Source organism: Thermobia domestica, chromosome 2 (genome assembly GCF_964235325.1).
Source record: "Thermobia domestica chromosome 2, izTheDome1.hap1.1, whole genome shotgun sequence".
NCBI lineage: Eukaryota > Metazoa > Arthropoda > Insecta > Zygentoma > Lepismatidae > Thermobia > Thermobia domestica.
In genome coordinates, this window is record NC_137455.1 from 1896782 (window position 1) to 1919833 (window position 23052).

The 23052-nt window shown below is 34.8% G+C and overlaps 1 protein-coding gene across 1 annotated transcript in view; it reads left to right on the forward strand.

The window, feature by feature from the left end:
• Window positions 1-23052, forward strand: part of LOC145669808 (uncharacterized) — a 330876-nt gene that overhangs the window by 115189 nt on the left and 192635 nt on the right. Inside the window, exons 5-7 of the mRNA XM_081738154.1 lie at window positions 7131-7247; window positions 11052-11145; window positions 22174-22381. Coding sequence (XP_081594280.1) covers window positions 7131-7247; window positions 11052-11145; window positions 22174-22381 — 419 coding nt within the window. The remainder of the gene's footprint in view (window positions 1-7130; window positions 7248-11051; window positions 11146-22173; window positions 22382-23052) is intronic.

Sequence of the window (23052 nt, forward strand, 5' to 3'; positions counted from 1 at the left end):
GTTACCAGGGAAAACAATTGTTTCCATGGTAACTGTCCTATGTCAACGGTCGCCAATTTGAAAGAAAACGTAAAAAAAAACGAAAAAAAAAATAACGTGCAATGTACTGGAGAGAAGTCGCTAAAATTAATTCTCTTTAACGAGGACGATTACGAAACATCACCTACTGATTGAAATCCGGATTATTTTCCAATAAAGTAAATTCCAATAAACTTTCTTGTTATTGTTGATTATTCCATATCGGACTCCCGAAGAAAAACTCATCTAAACAACTTATTGACCGTGCCAATAGCGACTACTCTCAATCATGACTCCGTTTTCTTTCATTTAGAAATAGAAAAGAAAGAGAAGAAAGTAGAAGGGTAAAAGAAGGAGGTAGGAAAAGAAGAAAGAAAAGAAATAGGATATTTTAATAAGAAACAGATTACTGGATAATTCCGGAAATATAGTAAAAGATCGGGAAAGTCGTTGAACGATGAATCATTCTAAATGTTATTAACGACTAATCAATTTTGGAATGCTTCGGAATAGACACATGTTCCCTCATACCACCCAGACCTAGCTCCAGGCACCACGACCGTGGGATTGCCCAGACCTAGACCTGGAAACGAGAAAGGTGAAATCATTCTTTGTACTGTTATTCCAACCGGTGATTGATAACCATCCAGCATCTGAACTCTGTTCTCTAGGATCGACCACACATATGAATTAGCCAAGAGAAAAAAAAAATCAGACTTATAAACTCAATATAAATTTATGTATCGTATCAATAAGAATTTCAACTTCCTGGAAGAAAGATGTCGTATTTAGGCTCATCCTGCTATTTTTGTTTCACTCCTAGAGCCGACTTAAACCATTAGTAGCGGTCCTTCATGACCTAGGTTATTTACCTTAACACATCTATTAAAACATGTCACATATATTACAGATGTTAATATGACAAAGGATATCACTAAAATTACCTAAATTAAATCTATCATGCATTCACACGCTTACTCACTCAGGACAGTGTATATATGTTTAAAGGAAAATCAACTAGCTACAAGGGTACAAATAGTTTATTACATTCATAGTGAAAAGAAAAGACAAAACAAGTAATTATGAAGAAAATATTAAAAGCACAAGTTCTTGGTTATATATTAATAGAGTACATAGTGTTATATTTTAGTAAATTTTTATATATTCAATCATATTGACAAATGGAAAGAAAAGAAAAAATATAATTACATGTATCATATTTTAGGCATGCTAAAGCAAAATTATGATTTGCGACATACGCAAAAAAGACACTTATTTCACTTTTAAAAAAATGGACAAAGAGGAAAGAAAAGAGAGAAAAAAAAACTTTTAGATGTATTAGAACTTATATGAGTCTCTACCTCACATTGATCAATAAAATATTAATAATTTTGAGTGTTCAAATCACAAATCACGCACTAGTCGTAGTGTCCAAAACATTTCGCTCCATTTAACTTAGTTTGTGTTATATATATATATATATATATATATATATATATATATATATATATATATATATATATATATATATATATATATATATATATATATCTAGTGGTTTACAAAAACCATTCATCGACTATATTTGGTTTGTAACTCTTAACAGTTTATATCTGCAATCGCACACTGCTACGTTTATACCCATCTAGGGATTTCGAGAAAATCACTTACACCAGAGGATGTTTCTCCTCTTAGACGGTCTATTTCCAAACTTATTAATTGAATAATTTCAAGTTATTTATCCAACACTGGGACACGTCACGAGACCTTTCCTTTAGATCACTTTTATATATCTGTATACATGGTTCGGATTAAAAAAAAAAAAAGAAAAACAATCTTCCACAGGTGTACGGAGTATGATGGTTCAAATGGAGGATGGAAAAAAAAAACTGGTCAAGTCACAGGATACATATGCAGGTGAGAAGGATTCAAGGTGCACTTTCCACAATGATTTTAGGTTAGTTGTTTAGGGATAATATTCGTTATGATGTGGGTTACGTTTAGACCTGCCGTTACTTTTCAATACATGCCATTACATAATTACAGAGGTTATCATTTACATTGATTCAGAAGAAAAGGAAAATTACTTGAGTGCACGGCGGTATTCTTGACAAAATCTACATTCTTAAATTCGTCGGAAACTCACTGGTAAACTATAGCAACCAATACACGTTTAGGGGGACAGACACGAGCGCTCTTACATATATTCATAATACATTTAATATCATACTTTTACTTTAAAATCATATTCACATACTACTTACATATACATTTCGACGTATTCATTTCTCTCTCTATATATATATATTTATTATAAATGCGCACACATTTAAATTAATCACCCCAACAATAATTTTTTAAAAGGTTGCAAACATTGTCCAAGAAAACAAATGACTTTCGACATTACATATGAAAAAGAAAATCGATTTTTTACCTGATACCGCGCGTCTATAAATTTTAACCTTTATATAATCAATTCGTGCTTAAATAATAATAAAAAAAAGAAAACTTTGTGAGGCAGGCACGTAACACAGAGCATTCCTAAAGATATAACTAGATAACCTAAAATACAATTTCTGGGCCCAGACCAACTACAAGGTAAACGAAAACCAAAACAGAAAGGAAAGTGACCAACGGATTAAAAAATAACTTAAGAGGACGACGGTGAAAGAACGTAATTGAAGTGTCGTCAAATATGAAGTCTTTGTTCATTTCGGCGATAGGTCAAAATGTGATGGAGGACCCAATCATTATCTACTTTATCCATGAATCGTGTCCTGCAACGTCTCAGCTGGTAATTTCAGATCAGAGTTGTACGGTAAATAAATCGTAAGCGACAAGTTCAAAATCGGGGGGGGGGGAAGGTTGAAATTTAAAAAAAAATCTCGAAGTAAGAAGTAAGAAAGAGACAAGAGAGAGAAAGCGGCGCCAACGAAAGGAGAAAGATTAAAGTACTACTCACTACACAGAAGAGTGATCGAATTTAAATATATAACAACTCATAGCCAAAAATATTCACATATGCCGAAAGAGGGTGGTTTACTTAAATACGTAAACTAGGAGGGAGTCCCTGCTGCCAAGGATGCAAGTTCTGTGTCCATCAGATCCCAATCCCACAAGAATTTGCTTGTAAGATTAAAATCCGATCCCCGTATCCGGCCCAGACCAGCAGGATAAAAGGAGAGGGGGAAGGGACCAGGTAACTGCGTCCCCAATTTTGAAATCTCTAAGAAAAAAAATATTCGACCCCTCAGAAGAACTAAGGAGGTTCTAGGACAGTAATGAAACTAGAGTAATAGCGGCGATATCCCTAATTAGTGATTTGCCAAAATAAAAAAAAATAAATAAACTGAATTTTGGATCGGTGATTTCCATTGCCAAACTTCACCGATAGCTACCCTGCGCAGACACGCCACAGTCTGGGATGTCGTTAATTTCCCTCGTCTAATTAAACTAAGAAAAGAAATGAAAATACTTAAAGGGACTAGGGGTCGACATCCGGGTACGCGATAATAAATTTCAATAATTAATTGTTTTGATTCTGTAACCCTGTCAGAGCCGTCGCCTCCATGAACATTGTAAGCTAGCCCGAGTAGGTGACGTGAAGAAAAAAAAATCTCACGGAGCAGGATATTCCATTTTAAAACCAACCAGAAAATATAATTCACTACAGCCCCGTTGTATAACTACCACTGTCTTTTCATAATTTATTATTCAATATGTCTAGTCAGCGATTATATGATGCTACCTATTCTATCAGATGGTATTACTATGGTTGATTAATATTATAACACATAAAACTACAAAGTATTACCATAGTCCGACTATATATCGCCCTCCGGTCCGCGTGATATTATGGTGCAGGGGTCAGAACCTGAGATGTTTGTAGCTACACGTATCTATTCAATATTTATATATCAACATGCGGCGAAGTATTCACTGGGCTACTATACATTTAACTATATGGGTGTCCTATCTTCTATATTCATTTACTACAATATTCATATACTTCATATTCATATTCGTATTAATATTCATATAATATTCATGTCATCATCTTTTTCATTTACTACGTCGCTATATTCCACAAACACCCTGTCTCCTCTATCTACGCCCAGCCTATATACACATTTCATCATAACACTTTAAAATCTATAGTCACTACAAACATTTCCCATTCCGATCACCGCACGACAACCTCACTCGAACCCAAGACTCTTTTACCACACACACAATACTATGTAATACCTGGTAGCTTTATTAAGAACGAAAAAAAAATCCTACGTATGTTCACTGAAAATAGAATTATCTGCGATAATATTTAATGTTTATGAAATTCTGCAACAACAATGAAATTATTCTGCAGCCACAAAAAAAATGAACATTTAATATAATTTCAAAGCGAAGAACTAGCATCATATCGCCCGACTTCTGTTTAAAAATTACGTATTGTTTATTTACTTACATATTTCGATTTCTAGACTAAGCAGAATGTTGAAATTTTCAGGATATATTAATTTTGGGTCACTTGACCTAACTGTACATCCATATAGGTTGTGAATTATACCTTCTAGGTTTTATTTCAAAAAGAAAGGTCAATTTCACGGAAACTAAATCACTAAGCACCTCGACATAAGAATGACGGTTAGTACTGACTTTTGACACTAGAGGCTAGCGACGATATAATCAACCCTTGAACAACTGAATGTGACCTTGTACACGGAATTATTGTACTACATTACGTTCACTTTTAAATATGGTGTATGAGTTCACTTAATGACGGAATAATAAACAATTTATCGCATAGTAAATACTACACTGTCCATATTTAATTATCTCACACACTCTTTCATCGCTTAACTACCACTACCACTGATACTACATTACAAATATACACATACATGCCACATCCATACTACACACTACATTAGTACATGTTATACTAATAAATATACACAGAAAACATTCAGATTTTACCATTTTAAATCGGCTCTATGCAAGGTTACGAAAGGAAAGGGAAAGAAAGGAACAGGGCCAACTGGCCCTGTATTCACTGAATCACATTCTGTGTTAAGAAATTACGTATTGTTTAATCAATGCCCCGAGGGGACGTATCAAAGTGTCGACTAACAATAGGACCCCTGCCCTGAAGGGGCAGGAACCCGGAACAAACTACATGTTCAACTCATCCCGCTGGAAGCCGTACTCCCAATTTGGGAGTCAGATAGGAGCCCTTACTGTAAATTTACACGTGCATTATTCTACCTATCTTAACTACAACGAAATTAAATACCGCCATGTTACTAATGAATGAATACAAAAGAAATCACATCCACTACATAGACGAAAACAAACGGCAGTGAGGCAGGCCTTACGTAACTCGAAAAGAAATAAATGTAAGGATAAAAATATTTTAAGGGAGAAACACTACTCTTCCGAAACTGTTTGTGGATCTCTAAGAACAACTCGCAAACTGATGCACTTCACAGAACCTGTCCACCACTATCTATATCTGCACAACATGGCGTTACCGAGTTATGCTTCCTATTTTAGTTCTTCAGTCCGGTTTTTACTATGAAAATCTAGCAAATTTATGGCTCCTTAGCTTCCTGCTTGGTAGTTATTCAACTATTATATTAGTTTTACCTTTTACTGCAGCTTTTCTAGCTCCTTTTTACCTTTCTGCGCTGGAAGATCTTAGTCCGGCGTCTTCAGTGAAATTCTTGCAAGGAATGGGAATAATCGCGCCCTAATATCATAGCGTGGGTTTATCCTCCAATCAAAACTAAGCATTTTGGCGGTGGGGCTTTGAAACGAATAAAATTTGGTAAAATCTGGATTAAACTAGTTTTTAGAGGGACCTAGGTATCTAAAAGAGAGGTGAAGGGTGGTCCTGAAAAAATTTTAGATTGGTTATTTAATCTGAAAGTTCCGTCCAATAGTGGATCTATATTTTCAGATAGCACTGACACCGTAAGAATTGTAATAATCCATTTACATATCCATATACAAGACTTATAACTAATTTAATATATAAATAAAGATATTGATTCCCAAAACTGTAATCCGTAATGAATTTTTTACAGTTTTCCATGTTAATTTGAAATAGAATAACGAACAATATTATGAATTATATGAACAGCCAGAAATTTTTTGTTGAACGTCAAGTACAGTCGGTGCAAAAAATTTCGGGCACCCTCCTATTAAAAACATAATCTCATTAGACTGTAATGGCATATTACAAATGAAGCATGGAGAACGCACGATTTCGAGCGACTTTTCTTTAAGAGTTCAAACTGAGATATCCTGCACAGCAAGTTACAAGAAACTTTATCTTTGCATGTAAGGTTGTAATGGCGAATGAACGCACCTTCGCTGTTGATTTCTTGGAGTTTGTTTCAGTGATACAGCATGGCAGAATGATCCTCTTGGAAAACAAGTAGTCAGCCCATTCAATGGATATTCTCTCGTTCCAAGAACTCTGCCACCTACACTCTTGAATATGGTTACCCGTTATCAGTCACCCATAAAGAAGTAGAACCGACTGAAGCTCTGAAAAGACGGACATCGAGAAGGAGTACAGTGTCATAAGATGTTGACCGGTAAGTGTACCACGTTCACAAATTTGGAGATCGTACGTCTGTGCAATATTATGCTTCCGCACACAAGAATACCGGACTACCAAAACGATTATGTTCGACAGTGTTCCTGGGTTCACTGCGTATTATTCGTACATCTTGCCAGACACGTGTCATGAGAATAATATCTCTCCCCATAGACTTATGGGCCCTCCAGACATAATCTCTGTGAGAGCCATAAAAGCTTTTTTTAGTCCAAAATTGAAACCATCACAACTGAATGAAGAAGACTTTCTAAAAAGATAATTTTCCTGGTTTCCCCAATATTTGTCAGAGTTGCACCCCCTTAGGAGCGGCTCTGATCTCAGCTACACTGCTATATACTGTTAATATTATTTTATTTGCATTATTTGTTTGAATAATTACAATACAAAAACTGTACTGTACTCTACAAATTCAGAAATATTTTCCTTGAAGTTACTAAAATTTCATACACGAAAGCTTTATTAATATTGTGTACCTTATATCATGTAGGTGTATTGTGAGACAAAAGACGAGTGTATTCCTTCGGGATCATCATGTCCTCCGGCGTGTGGTGCTAGCGAAACGTGGTGTGAAGACTTAGGAATATGTAAAGCAGATTGTACAAATGTAAGTATTCGATAAATTAAGACGAAATAAGGTGTGTAGATCAGATTGTGATCATAAATTAGTGTTAAGTTAGTGCAAATGAAATGTCCATTTAGACGTCTGGTGAGAAACCCACTTCAGCAACACAACACAGGGATGAACTATAGTCACGCGTTTAACGTCGCAAACTCAGTACACGTCCATCAAACACACTGGTGTACCCAGACAGTCAGGAGATAGTGCGTTTTTGAACGTTTCGTATAAAAGTGCCTCATTTAGAAGCAGGATTTTTTTTTACGAATTCAAATTGGAACACTCTGCATAGCAAGCCACAAAAAAACATTTACTGTGGATCTGGACCAGGAATGCGAATGAATGAACGCATCAGTTGCCTTTGTTTTGTCACATTTTGTTCTTGTGACACGACATCGCAAAACGAGGCCCTTGGGTTAGAGGTCTGCACGGAACGAAATTTTTAGCCCAGGCCCGGTCCAGCCCGTGAATTTATAATGTGAGGCCCGGCCCGCGTTCGAAATATACTTTAGCAATTAGGCCCGTGCTCGTGTGGTAATCAAATAAGCCCGAATTACAGAAACTTAATAATTAACGCAAAATTGTATTTTTATTTTATTTACAGCAGTTAAAAGTTTAATTTCAGTTGTGCTTTTAAATTTCTCCAGAAACAACAGTCCAGTAAATATCGTTGTATAGTATATTTAGGTCCGAAAGTTAGGTCCAAAAAGGCCCGAGAAATATGGTTCTATATTTAAAAATTTACAGCCCGAACCCGGCCCTGGCCCGAAGTGATATATGCTTTGTAGGCCCCAGTCCTGCCCGCGGGCTCGATCCGGGACCATGCAGACCTCTACTGTGGGCACCGACCAATATGTTCAGGTGAGCTTCACAGGAACACTGTGGAAACTGACCCACGGAAAAATGTTCGTGCTATTGCAGACGAGTTAGGCACTGACCAACAAGAATCACCATATGAAACTCTGCATCATCCTCCGTATTCTCCTGATGTCTGTCCCACAGATTACCAGGGAATCCAATCGTTCGCTAAGCCATGGGAAAAGCAGATGGTTGCAGACGGCTAGTATCTTTTGATTAAGCAGTGTAGTAGTTTTCATTTTTATGGTCTTTGGAAATGATGCTGTTGGGGCAGACATTTCATCGGACCAACTAAACATGAGCTCAATAATCAACACCGCATTCATAATTAAAGACAATTATTGTTATAATGAAGTTATTTGCTTTAGACTAGCTAAGAATTTATGTAATTATGATATTTTAATACATTTTTCCTTTTGAAGATTATTTCATGACTGATTTGACACTGAAATCATTCAAAAATGAAATGAAGTGAAATCTTTTAGTTTTACGTCCCATGATTATGCCGGTTAGGCTAAAGAAGACGGTGACTATGAGAAATGAATGAAATGGTGGAATGAAGAAAGTGGGAGGAAACGAGAGAACCCCGAGAAAACCCATGAGCACGGTGTTTGTCCACCACAAAGTCCACACGACGCGAGTGACCCCAAGCACCGGAGGTGAACGCTCTACCACTGAGCCATCGCGTCCCCTGAAATTATTCAAAACACAACGTATAACGAGAGAGAGAATTTAAAGAAATTTTGTTCAGGTATTCCATAATAACATAGAGTAATTAGGATGCAATAATGGACAGTATTAGAGGTCGCAAAGTTGGTGACAATAACTGTTCCATTTGCTTAATATCTATACTCGATGTGGATTCCTATTCTTCTCCAACATACTCTTCATATGTAATACATCAGACGTTATATCAAGATATAGAATATATTATAGTATATAGTATAATATAATATAGTATAGTATAACATAGTATATCAGGTATAATACTGTACAGGGTGGCCCAAAAGTAGGTATACAGTCCTTACTGATCAACTCATTGCTTTTTATATATTTCTTATTCTTATCCATTAGGTAGAGTTAGTTTCTTTATTGTTTGTTCTTTGTGCCCTTTTACTTATATCTTAAGCTCGGAACAGCCGAAGCAAATAAACTATAAGCTAGAATGTTATGCTTGATCGATACAGGGGTGTATACCTACTTTTGGGCACACTGTATAATATAATATAGTATATCAAGATATAGATACATAAGCGTTAATCCGTACTGCCTTGTATCTAGGTATACTGTACTGTCGAAAGCCTAACTTTCTATTATAATATGAACATTTTGTTGAAAGTTATCCGAAATACGGCGGAAAGCCAAATAGAAATAACGATAGAGTATTTCGTGCCTACAGTAGGGTTATTAGCAGTCATGGTAACACACCTCTGGTACAAAAAAATCCTAGTTTTATTCCGAGAAACGTAAGTTTGTGGTGGACAAAATGTTGTCTTTTTACTCGTGATTCTCTGCTTCTCGTATTCTCTAATTCCATACGTTCATTTCCTTTAACTAATCATACTTCACTAAATTCAAGTTTTCACTTAAACCTACCTCATGGTTATATGATTATCGCACGCTCCTTCGGTGTCAGAAACCCGGGTTGGATTCCCAGCAGGAGTTCATGAAGTTTAAGTCCTATGTTAACCCCTTTTAGACGTCTGTCTGACTTATGCGTGCTTCTATGAGCCGATATGTGACGGTGGCAGCAGATGCCGATTGTATCAAATACGCGACGTACCGGTAAACTCATCGTTGCTGAGTATACCAACTATTGACGATTTTGTGCACTTCTGTGAGTGGGGGATTTTGGCGGCAGCAGAACAACGAGTTTTTGTATTTTTTGATGTTTTCTTCTTTTGCTATACTACTACTTGTAATATAAAAACTTGTCTAACACTTATCAATATTCAACGGTTACTGGGATGTAATATTGTCCATTTTGGACGAAACGTTTCTCGAAATATTATAGTAATGTGGTAAGACGCTTTTTCGCAACCTTCTGCAGTAATGACTAACATTTTTAGATGGTGCTGATAAATATCACCTATGATTTTTGTATACGTGATAAATACAATAATATTCACATAGTAATAGCGTGTACTGCACGTCTATGCTGCAAAAAAGTTTTAAAATTTCATCGAGAGAGAGGAAGGTGAAAAGCCCTAGGAAGGGTCAAGTTTTTCCCTTACAAATCCTTATGTCACCATTTTCTTATACTTATGTATGTTGTTGCTTCCCTCGCCAATAATTTCGTACATTGATTGTGGGAGAATTAGAAGGATTGATGGATGAGGAGTCGAATTCGTAACATACCGAAAGTATATAGTAAAAAAAAATTCCGCACATTTATCAATTGATTCATTTTTAGTAATCCTAATCAATGTAGAATACCTAACTGAATATATTTTTTTCAAACTACTTGAAGTAATTCCGGCGTTAAGGGGTTAAGCTCTATATGTTCACGCAGGTCCGTAGTTAGAAGGTGCTCAGGAAGGACTAAGCCACATCTGCGAGTATCTTCAGTTTCCCATAAACTTTGTTGTTTCTTTAGAAAAAAACTACGATTTCTTTGTGACATGGAACAGAGAAACTAATTTAAAATTATAACGTTTCCAACTTATTGCTACTCCGAGAGAAGACGACAGAGTTATATATATATATATATATATTTACTTGACAGTCCTGTTACCGTGGATGTTTCTATCTTTATCGACTTGACAATGATTTCTTGCATCGTTGAATGAAAGAAGTGAAACTTCAAACCAACCAAACGAACGAATACAGCATTACGTTTCACTTAGAATATTCGTAGAATATCTTTGGAATTCCAGTGTATGTAGATAAATATAACAGGAATATACTTCTGCTATATTTATGTTTTGATTGCAGTTATGTCCAGATAAAGTGGAAAAGAATTTCGAGTGGTCGAACTGTTTACACAATTCCGAGTGCCCACAATTTACTGGATGTTGTTGGGACAAACGTAAGTACACATCAAACTATTTCTCTCTATACGTATTGGGTACAAACTTTCTAAAATAATAATAATAATAATAATAATAATAATAATAATAATAATAATAATAATAATAATAATAATAATAATAATAATAATAATAATAATAATAATAATAATTTTTATTAACGTGCTGAGAACAGCTGGAAACAAAAATACATCACTTGGTCGTATACTTCAATCACAAACTATATAATAGAATAAAATCAGAAAACGATAGAAAATGTTATGCCAATTAAATTAAATATGAAATGAGTGAATTAAAAAATACTTAAACAGTAAAGTTAGCTTCTATTTTTAAGATTCGTTGCTAACTCAAGATAAATAAAATATAGTTTTAAAATATACAGTAAGTAATTATATTATTTTACAATCTTGACATTAAAACACGTTTTCTTTTGATTGGTTGAAAAACTATATTGCAGTTTGTACTATATATTAGAACTTTTAACTTTTTTAAAATATAGCTTGAATAACAGTTGTTATAGAGTACCTTTTCCACAAATTTCGCATTAAGCAATTCTATTTTATGTTCACGTGATTCACGTTTAAGATATGTTCTCCAATAGTTTCATGTCTTGCATAGTAATGTAAACCTAACTTAAAACAAAGTATTCTAAAAAATTGTACCATTTTAAGTCTATTTATGAGTGTTTTAAAATGTTTAAAATAATTGAAGCGTATTCTGATTTGGATGTAACCAACAGTTTGAATAAAAGCATTATGCATGTGATTGACAAAAGGCAGGCCATTGATTGAACAGATAAGCATTATTATTATTATTATCATTATTATTATTATTATTATTATTATTATTATTATTATTATTATTATTATTATTAACTTTATTTTTAGTGCTGTGAACAGCTTATTGGCAAAAATACAACGATTGTTAAGACCATTATACAATCATTTAAAAACAGACCAGAAAATGCGTAGTATAGAATGAATATTATGAATATTGAAGACAATGCCACTATTCTCAATATTTAGTGTTTTGAATTTAGTGCTACCAATGTCGATTGACTTCTTACACTATAACTCGGCACTCTTATTCCTATATTTTCCAAGCAGTAATCGTTACTATATTTATTAACCATACCATTTGAATAAAGTATTTACCCATAAATTTCCTTCTTTCTGATAGAGATTCAAGTCCCTAAAAAGTTAACCAATATTCATACTCGTGTGAATAGTAGTCCTTTTTCATTTTATAACATAGTTGTCGTATAAAAAGTTTAAAATAATGAAGGTAACCAAGAAAGTTTTGTCGCTTTTTGTGGAGGTCTGTATTTAATCGGCCCTCACACCGTGAGTTGAATGCAAATGGAGCGTGTCTTCACTGTCCGCCTTTTCCCGTTTTGCCTTATAATTCTTATCTCAGGAAACGTCAATCAAAAATCAATGATTTGTTATCGTAAGGCAAAACGAGAATTCCCGTTTCGCCTTACCATACTTTTCATATATTGGTAGCCCTGCTTGAGTAAATATACAATTGCTTCGAATCTAGTGCCACTTTCTCAGATTTATGTTGTTTCATTTCTTTTTACTGGATTTTTTTGTTGTTGTATATAAAAACAGTAGAACCACTTTTAACACTATCCACCTTACATGCACTTTATTTCTTCTAACCTCAGTGACACTCATTTATTCTGTCTACAGAAATAGAATTCCAACTTCTCGAAAACAACTGAACTCGGATCAGGAGTGTAGAAGAATCTTGAGAAGTCAAAAGAAAATCCCTTGCCGACGCTCATTACTTAAGTTTAAATAAAAAGGACAAATTAAAATTGTAGTTCTCATAATCATGTTTCATTTCTTGCGTAATGAAAACATTTTTGCAGGAACTTTGATTCACAAAACTTCCCAGCCATCAACAGTCTAAGCCCAATGTTCATTAGTGTGAGAAAAAGCAAAAAGTGTACGACTATACTTAGATAGAAAAAAAAGAGAGAATAAACTTCCACAACTCAAAGGGACGATAGTTTTATTTGGTAAAGTTAACATTTTAAAAAATGGCGTCCACAAGAAATTTGCAATAGCGATATATACAGGGGTAGCCGGGAAGAGGAATGGGGAGCTGGCCCTCCAAATCACATCCATTCAAATGGGGTTCGTTTGTTATATGTTTATTGAACTTGTTTAATATTTATAGCCAGGATCTTAAGCAGAGATTCGTTTCAGGGAAAGGGGAGTGTCCAAATTCAATATGAGGACACATTGTATTAAAGTTTGTAATACCACCGCTAAAATTAGACAAAATTTACAGAGAAGTCGGGATTTCCGGAGGGGGAGGAAGGTTAGGACTTCCCGGACCCACCCCCTGCCTGCAGCAAATGAGGAATGTTTCTAATATAAAATGAAGTATTTATAAAATTGAACAATGCTCATACTTTGGTTAGCATCCCATGAACCGGTCCCAAAACAGCCGAAGCAGCACTTCATCAGAAGAAGGTCCTCCTGGGTGTGTTTGGTGGACTGCTTGAGGCATCGTGCATCGGGAACTGCTACCAGCTGGTCAGAGCATCAATGGAACTGTGTACTGTCAGCAGTTGAGCAGTGTTCAAGAAAACTCAAAACTCTGGAGCCAACACTTCTGAATCGCAAAAGGGTCCTCCCGTTACAGTAGAACGCTAAGCTCCACGTGACTAGGATGACCCGGGACACCATTCTACGCCTGGGATGGGAAACACTATTGCATCCGCCATACTTCCCGGACATTGCACCGTCTGATTATCACCTATTCCAATCCTTGGACAATCACCTTAGAGGACGCCAGTTCAAATCCTTAGTAAAGGTGCAAAATACACTTGTTACTTTCTTCGCTTCACGGCCCACAGAGTTCTACAGCGATGGAATCCATGGCCTTCCAGAACGTTGGTAGAAGGTCATCGATGCTAATGGGGACTATTTTTGAACTTCAGGTACGTCTTAGTTGACATATCGATTTTTGAAGGTAGTGGGTGAAAAAGCAACATAACTTTCTTGGTTACCTTTATAATAATAATAATAATAATAATAATAATAATAATAATAATAATAATAATAATAATAATAATAATAATAATACAGTGCCTAGCAAACTAACTTATGTTCTCTAGCCTTTGTTTTTATTCTATAAAAGAAATGATTTGTATTTGTGAATTAAATTTCGTTGGATGGTTGAACGAAAATATTGTTTCGTGAGGGGAGCTCATATGATTTGGATCCCATATTAGGCTGTAAGTAAATGTGTCATGTAGCCTTGATGCTGAACAGGACGCTAGATTCCAAACCAACCAATAAAATTTTGCGCACCAGTATCTACTGTATATTTATTATTGATCAACCAATTTAGGCAACTGTATAATTTCCACATACACCCCCAAAAATAACCCATAAGTAGTCTATATTGATTATGGGAAAATTACAAGACACACTATTAGTTAAGATTCGACTTTTTGTTTGCATGTATATTATTTTTTTAAAAAAGTGTTTGAATATGTTTGTTATATTTGTATTTGAATGTTTTCAAACGTAAATTTTTATGTTGATCCAGTAGTTGAAGATTGAAATTCCATTTTAGCGTCAAATCTGTGTGAGACGGAATATCCTAAAGTCGTTGATTCAACTCAGAATATATATATCATTAAAAATCGAAGATGTGGTAGAATAAAGTAGCGAAAATGGTAGGCAAAATGACACTAAAAACTCAAATAAATGTGACTCTATATTAAGTATTGTACCTAGCTCTAATTGATAAGTCTGAGCTTGAAAGTTTTAATAACCAGAACACGAAAACGGAGAACAAGAAAGAAAATTAGAAATCGTAGAAATACGTATTACAGTATCATAAACATAAAGCTACAGAGAACGTATGCTAATGAATACGAAAGAAAAAAATCTCAAGGAGTAATTAACACTTCTAACCAAAGTATAATACTTATTTATTAAAACTAAAATACAGTGTAACTGTTTCGACAATTTAACGTTATCTTCATCAGGCACTAACTGAAAGAGATAACCTTCAGAGCATAGAAATATATAGTAAAAGTGAAAGTCTCAAATTCATTGAGTGGTATGGGTAGCCATCTGAGTCTTTCTTTCTCTGGACCCATCTGTAGGCCACCTGCCCTGACTTAATTACCCTTCCATCTGTGTTTATCTTTCCCAAACATCTGTTGTTCATAATTGACCAATTGCCTTAAAAACTTTCTCATAGTTTTCCCTTAATGCCTATTAGATATAATTTAAAAGTAACAAAACTATACTAAATACAACTGATTATAAAATATAACAATATATAAAACTATATATATAATATTAAATTATAAGTATTAAACAATATATAATATTAAATAAATGGATATAAATTACATGTAAATCTGTCTAGTCTTGCTCTTTTTGTTCGGTTTGTTTTAATAATTTATCCAATAGTTCATGTATTAACAATCCACTTGTCTAGTTCATTACTGTGTATTTCAGATGTAAAGCATCACGGGCAATAGCCAATGGTGCGCGATATTCCGCGCGGTGTTGCCGGATCATGGACTCCCCTTTCCCTTCTCGCTCTTCCTCCAGTTGAGGTTATGACACATACATTTGCAACATTATTAGCAATGTAAATATACTATTCCAGCAAACTCAAGAATTTTGACTGTGCATCCTAGAAGTATATATAGCAATTAAATTACTTACCTATTAACTTTTCCAGTGGATATGCTAAACACTCGTCTTCAACACTACTTTCACTATTCAGTTAATATTTCGTCATTGTCTGAATCTGAGTCTTGTAAATTTATTATCATGGGCTAAAAAAAAATGTAAACACAAAAAATAATTCTTCGAGACTGATTTCGTAGCACTTTATTTTTTATTTTTATTTATTTATTTATTTATTTATTTTTTAAGAAGGCTCAGCACTTGTACTCGGTTTGCTTAAAGACATTGTCAACTATAATTTTGGAGAAGAAACGAACTACAACGAAAGAAAGTAACCCAGACACTGATGAATTCTGTTTATGCTAGAAGAGAACTTACGTTCCAACACAACTAACACCTTTGTTTCCTTCTCAGTTTTCATAACAAATAACTTTCTTGGGCTTGGTCTAAGTCACACAAAAACAATCCGTCTGATTCCTTAATGATCGAGTTTGTTTTGGGTTACGATAATTTACGAGACCATTCAGACACCTGGTGCTTTTGAATCCCTGCTGGAGGAGGAAAGAGGGAATAAGTGGTCGCATATATGTAAGGTAGTGAAACGTGAAGAAAGAAAAAAAAACATACTGCGTTTTTTCTGTCGAGTAAGGAAAAATTTATCCCGAAGTAAATTTCAAAACAATATTACGAACTTCCCATACTTTGTTCTTACGATGTTAGGCATATTATATATATATAAATGAATCAGATTCCAAAGGCGTGTAGCCACGGGGGAAAAGGGGGCCCTGTCTTTCCAAACTATTTCCAACTCCAAAATGAGGTTCGTGGTATGTGTTTAATAAACTTATTTAATAGTTAATGCAAATGAGGGACGTTTATAATAAAATATGAAATTTTTTTTAAAAAAATCAAACATCATCAATGCGGTTTCTGTACCTAATTAAAACAACTAAAATTAACCATATGCTTTATATTCTCATTTCCCTAACTGAGAGCACACCGTATGAACTCTCTATTAGATTATTGCATAATAATATCTGAGTTGATATTTTTTCGAATTTTTTTTCCTTTACTATTTTAACCCATATAAATACAAAGTCAGATAAACAGACTGCTATAAACAGCATTTGTTTTCTTATGAATAGGTTATTGATTCATCTACAATCCGGTTTTCAACTCAGACTGTCAACATCCGTCTTTTGATAAGGTAGCATCGTGAAAATATAACATGTGTATAGTATGTATGGTGAGTTAAAATGCTTTCATATTCTGAAAGAGATCATTTGTTCTCTTTTAAATGTGTAAAAAGCTTTCCTCCCCCTGAAAGTAATGTTCCCCTAGAACAACCTGCTGGTTACACCCATGATTATTCTGTAATAAAAGTTGAGTTCTATTTCCAAATTGAAGAAAAATCCACTGGATATTAGACGCGGGACTCATCGCTCGTTTTACTAATTGTTTTATATGGAAACCTTTAAAAGCGTGTATCATAACAACCAGTTGACATAAAAAGATGTAGTTTTCACGTATGTGTTCGTAATTCTTTTCTCTACTTCGTAAAGTGAGCAGTTGATGTGCTAATACAATATTTCTAATAACCGCCTCTGGTATTCTCAAGATTCGCAGTAGCGCGAGAAATCAGCGTGCGGACTGCTTGTCGCGAATTGTCAACACCGCTCAAAGCCAATTGGACGCCGCGTGAAGCCAACTCAAGGCCATGCCGCTTATCATCTGAAATCTGTTATAGTTTCTTTCTTTATCCTTTGTGTTTCCTTCCATTTTCTTATTATTGGTCTATTCTCCCTTTCTAGCCCCTGTACACCTTCCAAATCTATATCATGGTTTCATTGGTGTTTTTATCTGAAATACATCAGTATGGTTGTGAAAATTGGTACCAACTAAGTGCAGTACTGAAACTTTCTAATGTGCTTAAAAGGAACCTGTTATAAATTAATGACAACAAATTATTTTGAGAATAAAAAAGCAGTGAAAGTTATAGAAGAAGAGGTGGAATTAAAAGAATTCAGAGATAGGAAGAAATAGAAAATAGTGAAAGTCTTGCGAGTAATGTGGGACAATAGTTTTTGTACAATAGGAAACAAACTAGTCAAAATTAAGGAAGAACTGATTATAGGTTCAAAATCAAGTCCGGTGTTGTCAGAACTGGTGATGAACAGATGGGAGCAGAAAGTGATAGAAGAAGGTGGAAACAACCTAATTGTTTTGCAGATGACTGTTTGGGGGTATGGACAGGAACATAGGGACAACTAGAAAAGTTCGTAAAGAAGATTGAAGGTCAAGAGAAAGGAATAAAACTGGAAATGGAATTGGAGAAGAACAATATTATAAACTTCCTGGACATGACTATAGAGAGAAAAGATGGACTATTGACAACAAGATGGTATAGGATAGAATGTGCGGCAGGGGTTTACTGTCACGAAAGAAGTTATGCGAATTACAGCACCCAAAGGAACTTCAGGAAAGGAGTGTGGAGAGAATAAAAGAGAAAGGAAGAGGACATAAGGGAAGTTTCACAGACTACTAGCGAAGAACGAGTACAACAAAGAAAAATTAAAGAAAAGCAGAACAGAAGAAGAAAGAAGGAAGGCAAAGGGAAGAGAGAAAAAGGAAGAGGAGGGGAACAAATGGCAAGAGATAGAAACTATGGGAGAGAAGATAGAAGTACTAAAGAACTTATTAGAAAGAGGTGGTAGAAAGACGTACAGAAAAGGAGGACGGAGAATTCTAGACGTGGTTAAGGCAAGAAGTCGAAGGAAGAAGATGAAGTTATAGTATATAAAGTGAAGTGTAAGGATTGTAATATGATATGCATTGGGGAAACAAGGAAAAACTTAAGAAATGAATGAAACAACATAGAGATAATGTTAGCTTAAGAGAAAAAAATGCTATATACAGGGGAAGAAAGGGAGAATAGACCAATAATAAGAAAATGGAAGGAATCAAAAAGGATAAAGAAAGAAAAAGTGACAAAATTAATGAACTAGACAAGTGGATTGTTAATGCATGAACTATTGGATAAACTATTAAAACAAATTGAAGAAAAAGAGCAAGACTAGACAGATTTACATGTAATTTATATTCATTTATTTAATATTATATATTGTTTAATACTTATAATTTAATATTATATATAGCTCTATATATTGTTATTTTTATGTATATTGTTATATTTTATAATCAGTTGTATTTAGTATAGTTTTGTTACTTTTAAATTATATCTAATAGGCATTAAGGGAAAACTATGAGAAAGTTTTTAAGGCAATTGGTCAATTATGAACAACAGATGTTTGGGAAAGATAAACACAGATGGAAGGGTAATTAAGTCAGGGCAGGTGGCCTACAGATGGGTCCAGAGAAAGAAAGACTCAGATGGCTACCCATACCACTCAATGAATTTGAGACTTTCACTTTTACTATATATTTCTATGCTCTGAAGGTGTCTCTTTCAGTTAGTGTCTGATGAAGATAACGTTAAATTGTCGAAACAGTTACACTGTATTTTAGTTTTAATAAATAAGTGTTATACTCTGGTCAGAAGTGTTAATTATTCCTTTAGTGAGTTCCAGAGTCGTAATGGATAGAGTTGCATATGAAAAAAATCTCAGTTCATATTAGGTAAACCCAACTTTGGTACTGATAAAGGAGTTTGCAGCAGGCACGTCACACGACGGTACATTGTAACACCGGGGCGATTTCGGAGTGGTTTACAAATCCTTGGTAAAAAGGATAGTTTTCAATATTTTAAATTAGAGGAATCCGTTTCAAAAGAGAACAACAATTTGTTATGAAGATTAAATAGAAGCAAACAATAATTATAACAAATCTCCTCTTAGAATATAGACTCTGAATGTTAAGTAGTGTTTTCAGATGCCAGCTTATGGTAACAGCTATAATTTAGAGGTTTAAATTTACATCGAATATTTAAACTAAATAGGCTATAAACATCCAAGCAATATATCAAATCTGAAACTATTAAAGGCCTATGAGAAATGTTCAATAATGCATATCAATACCGAAATCAGGAAAATATCAAAGTAAAGAAATTTTAAATTTTCTACTTACGTATAGAGCTTTCATAGTTTTGTTCCTTAAGTCTTTAAATACAAACCAGAAATGCTTCAAATTTATATCATTATCATGGCACATTACAAAAGACTACTTTCGTGCATGTTCCATTTAATGTTATGAGAACATGTATTAATAGGTATGTTACCTGATCAACAATGCACGGCGCAATAGGTAGTTACGAATCACGTAAATGACACAAAGTAGCAACACAACAGATATGGGCGATCGTAGTCATCCCCAATATTTCCATCTCATTTTCTATCTATCAGAATTTCAGAGATCGAAACAAAACTCTTTTTAAAAATTAATTATGCTACGAGTTATATCATATAATACTAGTTCACTTCTAATTGCGCAGCATTTTCTCGTGGTTGTCCATACATAAGTGATCTCTGTTCGTTAAGATGGGCTTGAGATCTGAAAAATGATCTACCAGTGTTACAGCATTATATTTAAACATGACGGAAAGTTACAATTCGTAGCAACATCAACCGTGCTTTCCAAGTACTTGGTTGGTCAGCAATGATTTATTCCCTTTAGTGAAGAGCGTTATCACAGATGAGCTGTGTTCCACGATAACGGCGACTTGCATTTCTGTAGGAAGGTGAGCAAAACTTAACAAGCAACCGTAAAATGGCAAATAAAGGGTTTTCCGCTTAGGACTATAACAAATAAAAGTGACATAATTTTTTTACTTGCTAAGATTTATCGTCCAAACTTGTTACACACACAAGGCAATGCAGAAGAAAACTAACGAAGAAGTGATATTGCTTTTTGCAATCACAGTTCTTTCACACATATCATCCAGATCATGCACCTTCCTCGTCCTTAACAAATTCTCATAAGAAATAGGCACACAGTAACAACCGGTGATCGTAGGGGACATGTTATGCACTTTGAACCTCTTCCAATCCATTTCCCATTGAAATGATCCTAGAGGTAATCTCCGACGAGGAAGAAAAATGGCATGAAGCTCCATCTTGTTGGCTCCCGCTGGAAGTCGAGGCAAGGCATATTGCTGCAACATGTCCATATAATTGTTTGAATTCACTGTTGCCTCAGCAAAAAAGAAGGGGCCAGCAATTTTCTTCTTCCTCACACCACATCACACATTCAATTTCGGAGAATCACGTTTCCTTTCGTACGTTTCGTGAGGATTCTCTGATCCTCAAATCCTACAGTTATGTCTGTTAACATGTCCACTCTCATGAAAAACAAACACTGTGAAGGAATGCATCGCCTTCATCAATTTTTGAAGCATTTCTCCTGCGAATTGTACCCTCAGCGGCTTGTCAGCCGGTTTTATGCGATAATTAAGCTGCATCTTGTAAGCACGCTGGCACAATTTTTTTTGTGGAGTACCCTATGCATAGTGATTGTAGAATTTGTAGTTGCCTACTAGTTTGCCATATGGATTTGCGGGAACTTCTGTTAAATACAATACAAATTCTCTCCATCCTTTCTTCTAAAACTTCCCTTTTTTGCATGTTTACTAATTAAAAGCAACGATCCCGTGTCTCGTAACTGTTGGTCCAATTTTTTGAAGAGTATGTAGGTTGGAAATTCTTCTTTAGCACCGACACCATAATTTACACGGAAACGTCTCTGAATAAGTTTCAGATACTTCAATTCCGCCAGTAATAGCTCGCAAAACACTTTCTGTTGAGGTGTCCACATGATGACTGGTAGACAAGGAATAAGAGTTTAACGGCTTTGTGACTACTGCGTAAGAGGGCAGCACTTGTGGTACTTGATGCATTGTTAATAAAACTTACTGGTTTAACTTCACAGTGACACAGTGATACAAACATACTGTGTCATTCATTTTAATATTTTGTTTCATTGTTACAACTTTTTGTTTTATTATAGTTCTAAGCGGTACATGCTGTATAATCAATGACCACAATAAATTGTATTTATTCGAGATTTATTGTAAAAATGACAAAATATGGCATTTTGCTATAATTGCCAGTATTTATATACATATAATATAAGCTTTTATTTCATAATTGTGTCGTTTTCTATATTTCGGAATTAAGACATGGAAAGCCACTTTACAACACTTACTTTGGTACCGTAAATGAACTCATTCTGATATTTCCTTGATATCAAAAATATTACATCCTTGAAGAGAAACATGTTTTTAATTGTACAAAAGAAATAAAGATAACAATTAGAAAAAAATCTTGATTTGTAGACATTTTCATTATAGTCCCAATTCTTGGTATAACTTCCTGATGTTAAGACGATAATTAATTGTTTCAGAAAAGAAGCATCAACGCTGCATTCATCCGAATGGTACAGTTGAAGACGCCACAAAACAACTAGAAAACTCTTGCAAATCGTTGGATTCAAAAGATTTTGAGACTGCAATAAAATGTGAGCTACCTCAGAATTGCCCAACGGGCAGCGTTTGTTGCTCTGGGATGTGTAGATCCATCGTATGGAAGAACCAATGTTTACAAGGATATTTGTAAGTAGTAGCAGTAACCATGAATATAAGATTATACCTAGGTACAAGGTTAATACGAGGGCATACTGAAAGCAATGAGCAACATTTAAAAAGCAGTATCTGCCAATATAGAGCTACGCAAAGGAAGTAAATAATCAGTCTACAAATTCCACTGAATGCATCGAAATCTGTGACGTCATCAGCCTCAATCCTATGAGCACAAACTTATTTCAAAATAGCTGACAGAACTGTGTTCCGACAACGTACTGTGGTTGCGTCCCTTGTTAAAATGTAAACTCCTAGCGCTTAAATTCACAATAGACCTCATGTCATGAAGATGTGTGTGTGCGCGTTTGCAGTGTTAGAAGATAGTTAAAACATTAAAGATGTAAAGTTATGGACACCATCTTCTGGATTGCAGAGGGGTTCATTATGGTTGAATTTCTTGAACCTGGGAATACCATAAATGCTCGCTGTTATGTGCAAACACTTCACAAGCACTGTCGTGCATTGTGGGATAAATGCCCCGGAAAGAAAATTATCATTCAACACACTAATGCACGACCGCATTCTACCCAGTTCACTAGGGAGGAAACTGGAGTGGAAATTTCTATCTCGTTTGCCTTACAGTCCCTACATTACAGCCTCCGATTATCATCTATTCGGTTTTGTGAAAGACCACTTACAAGGTC